General features: G+C 34.8%; 1 protein-coding gene across 1 annotated transcript in view; it reads right to left on the bottom strand.

The window, feature by feature from the left end:
* Hgsnat (Heparan-alpha-glucosaminide N-acetyltransferase) overlaps positions 1-14,400 on the bottom strand; it is a 267,748-nt gene that overhangs the window by 8,144 nt on the left and 245,204 nt on the right. Inside the window, exon 15 of the mRNA XM_090403589.1 lies at positions 854-924. Coding sequence (XP_090259715.1) covers positions 854-924 — 71 coding nt within the window. The remainder of the gene's footprint in view (positions 1-853; positions 925-14,400) is intronic.

Below are 14,400 nucleotides of genomic sequence, written 5' to 3'. Positions count from 1 at the left end.
CGCTCTTTTTATTTGCTTGTATGTAACTCTTCTTTCCAAAGTTGTCAACTATATTATTTATTATTATTCGTGACACCTCCAAGGAGTCCAAAGACTCATCGTTGGAACCACCCACGGTGCAACTCTCCATCTCCACCACCACACTGAACCTCTACTACCAATCATCCACATCAACGCCATCTACCGTCCACCACCACAACTAGTATTTTTTGTCTGTAAACTGCGTGTGTTCCGAATGGCCAATTTGTCTGTATGCAGGATGAAAAACCTGAGTTTCCAGGAGAAAAAAACCCTGCTACCTCCGTATGGGATCGGCTAACTCATCTTCGATTGAAAAAGTCCATATAAAGATTCCTCCCATCACAACAAGAATCAAACTAAGGCCTCTTCCAATCAAAGGGTGCAACGCACAGTTGTTCTTCCAATTGCGCTACGGAGGCAATCAATCAATCAATCAATATTCCAAGCAGAAGTTAATAATGACTGCCAGAGTGTTATTAGTGAAAAAAGAATGTGCATAAAATTAACAAGTTCTGCAAATTAAATATTTATAGAAATATTGGGCCCCTGAAGGTGCCATTTATTCTAAAAAAAAACTTTTCATTTTCTAGACATTTTTTACTATCAGTAAATGTAAATAAAAGCAGTATTTTTTTTTTTCAACTCTGTTCACATGCTCTATTAGCATATAATATTCAATCTCCTTTAGTCTTTGCCTAAAGAAAATTGAAGAGATTTACGTAAGTGTATTATTTTAAGGTCTGTTAGGTCATATTTCAAATATGAACCATATAAAGTTACATTGACACAGACTTCAGTTTGAAGAAACAGACTGAATAACAATCATACTAACCAGAGATTTTTGTTAATAGGAATCCAACCAGAATTTTGAGTTCCTTTGCTGAGTAAAACTGCAAGACAGTTCTGCAATATACATATAAAAAAAAGTCATGTACAGAAATCTGGAATAGATGCCATATAAATTTCACATAAATAATGTCAGTCAGTGAGTTATCTAAATAAATTCATCTTATGCATTTATCATGATAATTAATGAAAAGTGTTAGGTAATGATGTTTCTAGCTCAGTTAGTAAAATTAAAGAACTTTTATACTAAGATTAAAGGACCTTTATAAGGGCATTTTAACTGAAGACGATTTAGCTGATCTCATACCAAGGTAGTCGAGTTTTAATCCTGGAAAACAGACAAGCTAACCTGATGACATCTGTAACTCATACAGATGGTCATTCCATCTAGCTTGGTTCTGTGGAGTAGCCTTCTCCCCCATGAAGTATTCCCCAAACTGTATAGCCAATTATCCATTACAAGTTACAAAATTCCCCATATTTCTCTAACAGCCATTGTTCTAATTATTATCATAGCATAATACTTAACTTTTAACTGGTTTTCTTTCTATATGAAGAATTTTAAACAGAAATGTCCATTTTCAATTCTAAAATTCCCTACATTTTTCTCTCCGTCTCATATTTCTTTAAAAAGAATATCAACAAATTACTTTTCTCTTGATCCCAGCCCAAACCCTTTATTTATTCTCTAAAAGTCCCACAGTAATATTACATCAAGCTCACTTAAAATTCATTCCTGAATTGTCTCCTGTTCTCTCTCCTATTATTATTTAACAATACTCCAAACTCCCATACACTAACAAAATAAATGAACATTTCCACTATATCTTCTAAAAATGTTACCATGTTTCATCTCTAGTAATTAAAATCATCTTCCACATTCACTCTTTCTTTTATTAGCTACATAACTGCAGAATTCTATGGGGGTTCTGCTTTGCTTCTTCAACAGTCTGTTTCATATGCCAATTTCCTCTTTCCTACTTAACTAGTTGCATTCCTAACCTCTGGCTTATACTCATTATAATCCATAATTCATTCATTTCACCCTTGCTTTATTTCTCCTCCTAACATTAGGAAAACAATCTCACATTGGCATAAGTAACTGATTTCTTTCTCCTTCAATTGATCAAGCCATGGCAGGTCATCCAATCTGTGTTCTTAATTTATCAGTCTCCAACTCTGTAATTCTGCACATCTCTCTTATTTCATGAAGTTTGCACCTAGCTACTTCCCATATCAAAACCATGTTCTTCTCAAATGATGGCATTGTGGCATCTTCTATTATCACTGTAAGAGACATCATCATCAAATTCCTGCCATGTACCCTCAAGGGGTGTACAGGATATGACAGTACTACATGAAAAATTTACATCTTTACTAACCTCCTATCTACAATTTTCCTCCAAATCAGTCTATTACTTGTCAAGACTCCAACATTACCAGATCCTATATTTCTATCGTCTAATGCCCTTTGTACCGTATCAATCCATCTATATCTTGGTCTTCCTCTGGGTCATTTTCCTGCCAACCTGGCAGAGAACACTTGTTTTGCTAATCTTTCCTCGCTCATTCTGTTTAAGTGACCATACCATCTGAGATTAGCTCTGCTAATGCATTCCTGGATGCTGACAATATCAAGTTCTTTCCTAATATCCTCGTTTTTAATATCATATTGCCATTGATGCCATCTGTTCATGCCTCTAATCTTTCTCAGGACTCTCATATCTGCGGTCTCTAGTCTTTGGTCAAGTGTTTTACTTCTGACCCAGCTCTCAGATCCATAAGTTAAAACTGGTTTGAACACTGTCTTGTATACAGCCAATTTAGTGTTTTCTCTCTTATTCCATATGAATTTATTCAATTGACTTCCTACCATACCAGCTTTGTTGATTCTATTGTCTATTTCCATATTTAATTTACCATCTTCACTCAAAATCGTGCCTAAGTAGCTGAAATGTTTTACTTGTTCCACAGGTTTCCATTCACAACACAGTTGACATTTTCAATGATTCTGCCTATTTTCATTGTCTTTGTCTTTTTATTGCTGACCTTCATACCATATCTATTACAACAGTTATTCAATTTAGTCAGAGAATCTTGCAGACTTGTAGCAGATTTATTTAGAAGTATAACATCATCCGCATAAAGCAAAGAGCTGACATTAACATCTCCAATTTTGATATCATGTTTAATACCACTTTCCTTCATAATGTGATCCATATAGATAATGAATAACAGAGGGGATAATGTACATCCTTGTCTCACACCAGATTTACCATTAAACCATCTTCCTGTACTTCCTTCAATTCTAACTGCTGACCTACAACTCAAATACAGACTAAGTATTGCTTGATATAATGCCCCATTGACACCATATAATTGAAGTGTATTGAATAGCTCCTCTCTTGGCACCTTGTCATATGCCTTTTCCAGATAGACAAAACTTAAATATAGATCTTTGTTATATTCCCATGCTTTCTCGACTATTTGTCATAAAGTGAAGATCTGATCCTGACAGCCTCTATTTGGCCTGAATCCAGCTTGTTCTTCACCAAGCTTTTCTTCCACAATTCTTCTCAACCGTTTATCAAGTATATTTGCATAGATCTTGCCAGGAACACTCATTAGGGAAATACCTCTGTAATTCTCACATTCAGTTTTATTTCCCTTTTGATATATGTGCACTATGAGAGCTCTACTCCAATCATCGGGAATTCATCCCACTGTCCAGGTTTTCTGAATTATGCAGTGCAGCCACTGTAAGATTTTTATACCACCATACTTCAGCATTTCTGGTCGAATATCATCTACTCCTGCTGCCTTTCCACATTTCAAGCCTTCCTTTGATGGCTTTTTCTACTTCAAGTACGGATATGTATTCCTGACTTCTTCCAGTCAGGATCCCTTCTTCCAGTCAACGCTTACATAGTAAATGTCACCAATTATTATCACCTTAATAATGTTTTCTCTTACAGTCATTCATTCATTTCGTATGGTGATTCAAAAGCCGTGAGCCCCTTTTATGGGGAGGTACGGCACCACCTCAATCCCACCTATTTTTATCCGGGCTCGGGACCGGCATAGCTGACAATTCAGACCTATGGCTAGAGGGATTGTCTTAAGTATTCCTGACTGTATCAATGCGTGTCTTCACGGGGACGGTTTGCCTGCTTGCGGGATGAAAAACCCCAGATAAACTGGGGGGAAAACCCTGCTGTCCATGCCCAAGACCGGCTAACTTGTCTATGGCTGAGGAAGATGTTTAAGCTTCTCACGTCATCGACAGGAATCAAATCTAGGACACTCTTTCCCCAGGCGTATGTTGCGAAGTGCATAGCCACTAGGCAAACCATGCAGATGTCTCTTACTGTAATAACAGAAGATGTCACCAACTTGGAGAGTGATCATATAATTCTGATGTGGGAAGGAAGTCACAAGGCAGGTGCATACTTCATGGAACAAAAGAGACATGTGGAATTACAGAGCAGGAGAGTATGTTTAATTAAGAAAATAGATTGGCAACCTGCTGCAAATTGCTCTTATTAGAGACTGATGTTGCTATTAATATTATCACTTTAATGTTCAAATAAATGTGATTCCAATTTCCTGGTAACAAGGTTCAGAGTAAAATTTATAAACATTATGGTATTATATACTGTACCAGAAAGCATTATTATTTTTCTGTTTGTTTGTTTTAGAAAGCTTCAGGGTTTTTAGAGAGAGATATTTCTTTTTTAGGTGGAAAAGCTCCTGTAAGGATGTTAGGTACATCAAGCCTGAATTTGTTAGCAATATTTGGAGGCAGTTGCAGATATTGCATTCTATATGCAACAATGATTCATCCAATTCATCCCAAGGTCTAATGTTAGAAGTTCATGAGGTGTTACCGTAAAGTTGTGGCTGTGCTTTATAAATTATATAATGATAAAATATAATAATTACTAGAGCTGATGAGTGCAATTCCACTGTGGTCTTCAGCATTAGCAGATACAACTGTAAATGAACATGTGTCACTCAGAGACCATGCTACATACAAATCCTACTTATTCTAATAAAAACATTAAAAAAAACTTCTAAAAAGTGCTATCCCCCCCACCACCACCACCCACACACCTCAGATATACAGATTATCCAAAATTCATAAATGCAACAACCCTCTCCTCTCCATCACATAGTAGATGCTATTGAACCCCTTCCTACCTTTAAACAAACAAAACACAACTAGTTCCACTTATATATATTATATAATAAAATTCCACCCACTTCAAACGTTTAATCCAGACTTTAGTTTTAGCAGTACTGATATCATGGCTAATTTTTACATCACTTCTTTATTCACCAATATCCTGCCTCCTTTCTGACACCTTGACTTTAATTAAAAATGTATCCCCCCCCCTTTCCACAGATATTACTAATTTCTTCACTTTTGCTATCAATACCAGTTGCTTCACTTGGAAGGACATTGTATACAAGAAGATAGAGAGCACATCTGCAAGTTAGCAGAGAACTTGCAGAACTATTCTTCATGCATTAGAATCACAATTTCTGTCTTCCTCTCTCCTCACAAAAGTGCTGACAATATCCTATATACTAATAATGAACTTTCCATACTAGAACTATTTCACTTACTCGACCAAATATTAAAATTCACAATTGAATACAAAACAAGAAATATTCATAATATTTTAAAATTTAACCCTTACAAAATCTGATCACTATATCAAAACCAAAATATACCATAAATCTCCACAAATATTGGCAATGACTTGGACTTCTCATCCTATCACCACTAGGTATCAAGAAATCTGTTGAACTAGTTTAATTTATCAGTGCTTACAAATACTTTTCAAAAACATTGCATAAAGCCAAGAAACCGCTTGCCTTAAAAATATCTTCTTTCACAAGCAATATCCACAACAGATAGTAGACAAAGTTATTCATTATGCACAAAACTTCATTACCTTAGCCCAAACGACACATTAAAACTTTTATGACCTTAAAAGTCCAATACATTCACTACATCCATGAAAGCTATCAACTGCATTTTCAAAAATTCAAATGGCTAATCTTAGCCATAGCTGAGATGTGTTTATGCCAGGAAAGGCTAGAGTACTGTTCTACTCAAGGTACTGTACAACTGCTAATGATGTATACATTTCAAATCTGCCTAACCTTGGAATACTGCTCACATATCTGGAATGGTACACCCAAATCCTAAGATTTTTTGATGGTATTCAAAAGGCAATCTAGTTAATTGATGAATGCTTTGCTGAACTGGCCATAACCACTTTCTTCCAAAACTGTCAGAATAAGAGTAGCTGGTAATCAATACCCTTTGCATTTCAGTTCCAAAGTTGCAAAAACAATTTCTCTTCCCTCTGAAGATATTGATATATCCTCAGAGGGTGCGCATATTGCTCTGCAACAAATTGAACAACTGTTGTAACAAATTTGATATGAAACTTAAAAAGACAAAGACTAATAAAATGTAGTATAAATGTGGAAAACAACCACTTCATTTTCAATAAAGAACATACAGAAGATGAGAAACTTATTTCAGCTGTATAGAGACAATTTTTAGTGAAGATTACATACAAATATGGAATTTCTTTTTGTATCAACTATGCACACACAAAAACGCTCACAAGAGGTCGCAACATTTATAATATAACACTGCTATGTATGAGTAAATAGATTATAGAATAAATAAAACTGCCATGGTGAGAAGCCAGATGAATAAATTTGTATAGAGTAAGAAAGAGAAATTAGGCAAAACAGCCAACCACCAGTATACAAGACAAATTTCAAACCAGTTTTAACTTAAGAATATAAAGTTTGGCTTTAAAAAAAAAAGAAGAAAAAAAAGTGATTATTAAAGAAATTATTAAAGACTGCAGACATGAGAGTTGCTGGTATTAATGGCAAAATCATAAAATATTGAAATCATCATGAATCATTAAAAATGGAACTATAAAAAAGGAACTTGACATTATTTACTGGCATTCAAGAATTTGCAAACAGAACAAATCTAAAATAGTATGTTATTTAAACAAAACAGGAGAGGAAAAATTAGCAAAAGAGGTGTTCTTTCAGATTATACCTAGATACCAATGAATAAGGATGGGTTAGCAATCTGGGAGTTAGCTAACCAAATTGTATTCTATACTTGCTTACACCAAAAGAAAATGATGCCATAACAAGATAAAGTGTCATATTAGCTGCAGCACTGCCCAGTTAAACAAGGCCACTACTGTTTTTGTCAGGGAACTAATGCAATCACTGGAAACTCAATTACTGAAAGAAAATCAAATTCAGTATCAGCAGAATTTGAGAAGGTACTATAAAAATAAAAAGTGGAACTGGCAGAAGGATTATAGAAATACCATGTTTATATAATTGGTGTTACCAATAAAGAGGACAAAAACAGGTGAGATTCTTCTAAATAACAATACAAGATGTTATATTCCAGCAATCATTATGATCAGCAAAACTAAACATGAAGATAATCTTGGGCAGGCAATTTCAAGTAGAATGGTGTGGACAAATGTGAAAATGGGAATTGGACAACGAGACTTATTTGTACCTGTGGGCAAACATAAGATTCTACTAAGGAAGAAGTGGAGGAATTTTTTGAGTCATTTGAGAGGACAACTGAAATGAAAAAAGGAAAAAAATTATTCCTTGTTGGAGATCTAAACAGCAGAATAAGAAATGACTAACTGATATACAGAAAGCTTTGGGGAAATCTGGAGAAAAGGGCAAAGCTAATAATAATACTGTAAATAACTGATGAATCAGAAAATGTAATATGCTACTCATTACTGATACAATGTTCAACATAAAGATTTGCAAAAATTCACATAGAAGACACAGGAAATAAACATCTCATTGGCTCTGCTGCTATTGATCGATAGTAATATCTTCATGATGGCTCAGAACACAAGGGTAAAGGGGGGATTTGAAACAGGAAGTCACTGTCAGTTGATTTAAATCAAGATAAAAATGAATATAATATTATACTGAAAAGAAAAGTGTATAAAAAAAGTCAAGCAGCTTTCAGAAGTGAACTGTACACTCAGATATTATTCAGAAAAAAAAATGAAAGAGTTTGAAAACAAGAATCAAACTTTGGAAACTCAGGGAAAAGCTTTGAAGACAACAATGATTAATTAGAAAAGGAAATTCAAAGTTAGAAGTCATGGAAAAGAAGAAATATAGAAAGTTCCTAACAAGTAAGTTCGCATGTTCTTGGAGAGAATAAAAATACAGCCAAAAATATAAGAAAACAAAATCAGTGTGTAAAAGTAGCTAAACAAAAGATAAAAGAAGATTTGGCAAGAATATAGAAGATGAATTCTGCAGGCTCTTGAAAAAGCTTAGAAATGGAGTAAAGAGAACTGCAAAAAGAATCAGAGATGATAAAGGTGACAAAAATTGAGGATAAAGATATTCTAGATGTCTAGAGTAAATTAAAAAAAAATAATAATGTGATTACTATCCACAAAAGGTCATAAACCTGTAGTACATTAGTACCACAAGTGGACAAAGGATTTTTAAATTTTAATTTTTTTTTGTAATTTTTAAATTTATTTTTTTACTTAAGTAGGAGAAACCTTGCTCCATACACCAAACTTTCTGAAGCTACTTCAGGCCCCCAGTAAGTGTGGCAATGATCTCCTACCCAAAGACAATCACAAATTTCCATGACTAGGGCAGGATTCAAACCCATACGCTATTGGTTGGAGAGTGAATGTGTTAAGCACCTGGCCAACCAGGCCACAAATTACTTTGAAAGACTGTTCAGAGTGAAACAAGCAGTGAGAGAACAGTAGCATAAAAAGGGGAATGTGATCAGGAGTACACACCAATACTTCAAGTAGAGAAAGCCATCAGAAACCTGAAATGTGGAAAGACAGCTGGGGTAGATGACATATGAATAGAAATATTTAAATATGGAGGCATCAGTTTTACAATCGTCTTCTTTCTTCTTTTCAGCCATTTTCTGCCTGGATGAAGGTCTCCTCCAGTTCTTTCCACCTTTCTCTGTTCTTGGCAATGGCTGACCAATTTTCCCCAACAAAATTTGACAATTCATCACTCCACCTTCTTTTAGGATGTCTTTGGCCTCGTTTCCCTTCTTTTGGAATCCACTTCGTTAGTTGGTGGTTCATCGCTCATCTCTTCTGAATAGATTCTGGCCCATTTCCATTTTAGTTGCTTATGGTGAAGAATGATGTCAGTGATGTGAGTCTGGCTTCTTATCCAGGTGTTTCGCTTCTTATCTTTTAATGTGATGCCTAGCATCAACCTCTCCATTTTTCATTGAGTTAGTTTATTTGCCAGTGCTTTTGTTAGCGACCAAGTTTCACAACCATATGAGATGACTGGAAGTATACACTGGTTAAATGTCTTCCTTTTTAAACAGAGTGGGACATCATTGTTTTGAAAAATCTATCCCAATGGCTTTAACAGGCGTTTAAGGCCCACAACCTTCCAAGCATGCTTGGATTTCATAACCGAAATACGAGGATAGAATGGTCACTCCTATGCCTCAAGGTATTCTTGGCTGTATCCCTGTGTGTTCAAGGGGCCGGTTTGCCTGCTTGCGGGATGAAAAACACCAGATAAACTGGCGGAAAAAACCCTACTTCCCGCGCCCAAGACCGGCTAACTTGGCTATGGCTGAGGAAGATCCTTCAGCTCCTCACGTCTCCGACGGGAATCGAACCTAGGACACTCCTTCCCCAGGCATATGGTTGCGAATCGCAAAGCCACTAGGCTAACCGCGTGGACTGAAAAATGCTTTTCAATTTTGAAAAATGCTTTTCAATTTTCTGAATGCATTCCAGGCAAATTGAACTCTCCTATTTATTTCCTTTTGGAGTCCACCGTTTAGATCAATGAGATGACCTAAGTATGTATATGAAGAGACTCTTTCCAAGAAATTGTTTTCTATTATTATGTTTTTTGGTGTTACAAAATGATTAAACATGATTTTAGTTTTTTCTCTGTTTATTTTTAGACTGACTTTACTGCTTTCATGATATAGGTCTTCTGGAGTGTTTGCAAAAATGATGATATCATCTGCATATCTTAGGTGTGTTAAGTTTCTGTTATTAACTTTTATACCAAGGTTTGTCCAGTTTATATTATTAAATATTTCTTGAAGGACTGCTGTAAAGATTTTGGGTGACAGAGAGTTCCTTGTCTGACACCTTTTCAACTGATATTTTATTGCTACTCGTGTGAAGTTGGATTGTTGCTGTTGCAGTGTGATATATTACCTGGAGGAGATCTATATATTCTCCAGGAACTCCCTGATTCTAGAGTGCTTTGATTATTGCATTAGTTTTGATGGAATCAAATGCTTTTTCATAATTAATGAAGGCTAAACAGAGAGGCAATTGGCTTTCTTCTGCTTTTTCTATTATTTGTTTTACTGCATAAATATGATCGATTGTGTTAAAGCCTTTACAGAATTCTACTGGTTGATTTGAGTCTAGAAGAGGGGTTAAAATGTTTATTATTTTTGTGAGAATTTTGTACAGATTAGAGAGAATACTAATTGGTCTATAGTTCTTTACTTCTTCTTTGTCTCCTTTTTTAAATAACAGTATCAGAGGTAGCATTTTTCCAGTTTTCTAGTATCTTCCCCTCTTCTAGGCAAAGATTTAGTAAGTTTGTGACATGGTGAATTACATAGTTTTCTCCCCATTTAATTAATTCTATGTGAATTAGGTCTTCACTAGGACATCTTCCATTTTTCATTTGTTTTAATGCTTGTTTTATTTCATCTGAAGTGAATGGGGGGATGAATTCTATATGCAATGGAGAAGAGTTTATCTATTGAAGGATCACTATAGAGTTCTTTATAAAATTCTTCTAGCCTGCTTAGGATTTGTTCTTGGTTCCTTATTGTAGTTCCATTCTCATATTTTATTGCAGTTATTTGACTTTTGCCAACTGATAAATGTTTTCTTAGTATTTTCATATTTTTATTGTTTTCAATTGTTTCTTTTATTTTGTTAGTGTTATAAGATCTTATTTCATTTCTCATCTTTTTCTTTATTGTTTTGCATAGTTCTGCATATTCTATTTTAGAAATTAAGTTTTCGTTTTGTTTCATATTTTGTCTCTTTTTTAGTAGTTGTAAGGTTCCTCTGAAAGTTTATGGTCATTTTGTTGTTTGTTGCTTTTGAATTCATTGGCTGCTGAGATTATTACTTCCATTAGGTTTTTATTTTATTTATATCTTCTTCTTCAAATATACTTATTAAGTCTAGTTTTTGATTGAGTATTTCTTTGTAATCCTTCTTCTTGTTTTCGATAGGTTTTAAGTCAAAACTTCTTGATTTTTTGTTGTTAAGCCATTTTATTCTTTCCAAATTGGTGTTTATTTTAATTTTGGCTCTCACCAGTCAGTAGTGACTTCCTGTTTTTTTACTTGATTCAGTAGTGAGGTATCTCGAACTATTTCTTTATTATTACACAATACACAATCTATTTCATTTTTTATTTCTCCATTTTGGACTTCTCCATGTCAATTTCTTTTGAGGGCTTTTTTAAAAAATGTATTCATAATATAAAGCTTGTTACTGATAAAGAATTCTGTAAGAGCCATTCCTGAGTTGCTGCTTGTACCATGTATGTATGGTCCTATTGTATCTATTTGGTGGATGGGATGACCTACTTTGGCATTAAAATCGCCCATTACTATAGTAAAGTTTTGATTGCTATTTCTTTTTTTGTCTAGAGTGTGCTGTAGTGAGTCATAAAATACTTCTATCTCTTTATCAGTGTGGGATGAGATGGGAGCATATATTTGGATGATCCTAATTTTAAGTTTGGAGTTTATTTTAAGTGTAATTTCTATTATTCTTTCATCTGTATAATTAAATTCTTCTATAAGGTGTATAATAATTTTCTTAATTAGAAATCCAACTCCATATTGTCCTTTAGTTCCCCCATAATAGTATAAGTAGTATCAATTTTTTTGTTTTATTAAATGTTCATCCTGCCTGTGAAACTTCACTTAAACCTACGATGTCCCATTTGATATGTTTTAGTTCTTGCTATAAGATGGCCAAGTCTTCCTCTTCTTTAAGTGTTCGAGAATTAAATGTTCCTATACAGAGGAAAAGAGGATTGTATTGATTACTGTTATATTTATGAATTCTTTGGGCTATTCCAGTATTGCTTATTATTTTGGAAAGTTTCCCCCACTGCATCATGCTCTGGTCTCCATAAATGGTTTTGATCAGAGTAGTCATATAGTTGGGAAATTTAGTCACATCCAGTGTTTTCCCATTCTGGCCATTGGCTTTATGGCCTTTCTTTCTTCTTCTTGTTTGCCTCCTACTAACGAGACTTCAAAAAAGGTTGAAATCAGTCTGGGTAGTGGCTCTTCCCTTAATGCATAGCAGTATACATGTCCACAAGGAGATGTGCTTTGCATTATGGGGGGATACTGAGACAAGGAGTGATGAGAGCTTGATCCACTTTTGCTGTGAGTTGCCAAGGGATGTACCACCTTACATCTGTCCTGAAGATATTTTCAGGCGCAAACTTTGTTTGCTTACACTTGGATAAAGGATTAAACTAAATTTGTTATAGTCTAACCAAGCGCAAAATAAACTTCCAATTACAGAGGAATTTCCCTGCTGAATATTTCAGCAGAAAAATTCCTCTTTATGCAAGCATACTTGAAAAAGAGTTAAATAAAAGTTATGGAAAAGAAACTTAAAGAATAAATTGAGAAACAGTTGAGAAATCATGGGAACATTACAAGGAGCTGTATTTAAGCATTGCAGATCTGGGAAAGGCATATGATAAAGTGACAAAGAAAAGCTATTCAAAAATGGTACAATTAGATGGAGTAAACTGGATATTATATAGAGCAATATATATCTGTACACAAATGCCAACAGTTAGAATTGAATAACTTACAAGAAAATGGTTTGGTGTTACATTAGATGTAAGACAAGGGTACTGCTATCTCCATCATCATCTATGTGGACTACGTTATGAATGAAAGTTACACCAAATCTGATATCAAAATTGGAGAAGTTAATCTCAGCTCTATTTTATGCAGATGATCTTAAATAAATCTATTACAAGTCTTTAAGATTCCTTGACTAAACTGAATATCACCTGTACAATTTTTGGCATGAAATTCAGCAAATAAAAGGACAATAACTATAAAAATAGGCAGGAACATAAAAACACCAACTGTATTCTAAATGGAGAACCTATAGAATCAATAAAACATTTCAGCTATTTAGTCACAACTTTTAGGTGCAGATAGCAAACAAAACATGAAAATAGACAACATAATAAGCACATGCTGTATGGTAGAAATCGATGTTATCATGAGTTCGAGGTTATATCGTAGTGTGTAGTGTTCGTGCAAGCTCCTGATAAGATAAGTATTATTTTCAGTTATCGTTGATAAAATTACTTAATATTGCGTAGTTTTGTTTGCCTTGCGTATTTTAGTGCATCTGTTTGTGTGTTTTTGGTGTGTTATAACTTATAATTTGATAAAACACGTTGCAAATAAGTATGGCACCTGTACGAAGGAAAATGGCGGCCAGTAATGATGGTTCGCCATCTTTATCAAAGAACAGTAGTATAAAAGAAATGAGTCAGTGTACTAGCTGTGAAATGTACGCTTTGCGGAGTGCGGTCGGAGTGTGGATAGATGATAATAAAGGATTGAATGTGTGTAGAAAATGCAGGGAGAATGAGGAATTGAAGTGTATTTCGGATCGTGAGTGTGATATTTTTGTCAAACTTCAGAATGAAGAAAATAGGGATATGACAAGAAACGGCAAGGTTGTACATGAGAATTGTCAGAGTGTGAATGAAGAAAGTGTGAATGATAGTATTAATGGTTTCTCAGAGAATAAAAAAGATGAGATAGCTGCATTGAGTGAGATCGCGTTGTTGAATGGTGCGATAGAAAGGGCAAAACAGCAGCTAGAGTGCATGAACAAAAGTCGACTGAATGAACCAACCAATAATAAAAGGTATGACAGGAAAAATAGATGTATGAATGTGAACATGAACAAAATGAAGGACAGAGTACTGTATGGAGACTCGTTAGTACGAGGTGTGTTAGTAGAGGATTTGACAAAATCGTACCAACCTGGTGTGACCATAAAGGATGTAACTGAGTCTATTAGAGAGCAAAAGGAAAAGGTGAAAGAAATGATTGTTGTGGCAGGTACGAATGATTTGAAAGGAGATAAAATGGAAATGATAGAAGACCTGAAAGAATTGTTTGAGGTAGCAAAAGAAAAGAGTGAGAGAGTTAGAATGATTAGTCTTTTGCCACGGTATGACATGACAGTGAAATGTTTAAAACGAGGGCCATAATTGCGAATGACTTTATGCGTGGGTTATGTATGACGAGTGATGTGGAATTTGTGGACGTGTGGAGTGAGTTTGATGGGCGAAAGGATCTATATAAGATGGATGACTTGCATTTGAATGGTTACGGTGTAAGAAGACTTGAGAAAGTGTTGCTGAATG

This window comes from Typopeltis vanoorti, chromosome 14 (genome assembly GCF_054136105.1).
Source record: "Typopeltis vanoorti isolate ZY-2024b chromosome 14, IOZ_Tvanoo_1.0, whole genome shotgun sequence".
Lineage (NCBI taxonomy): Eukaryota > Metazoa > Arthropoda > Arachnida > Uropygi > Thelyphonidae > Typopeltis > Typopeltis vanoorti.
Note: the sequence above shows the minus strand (reverse complement) of the source record. Positions and strands in the feature narration are given on the sequence as shown.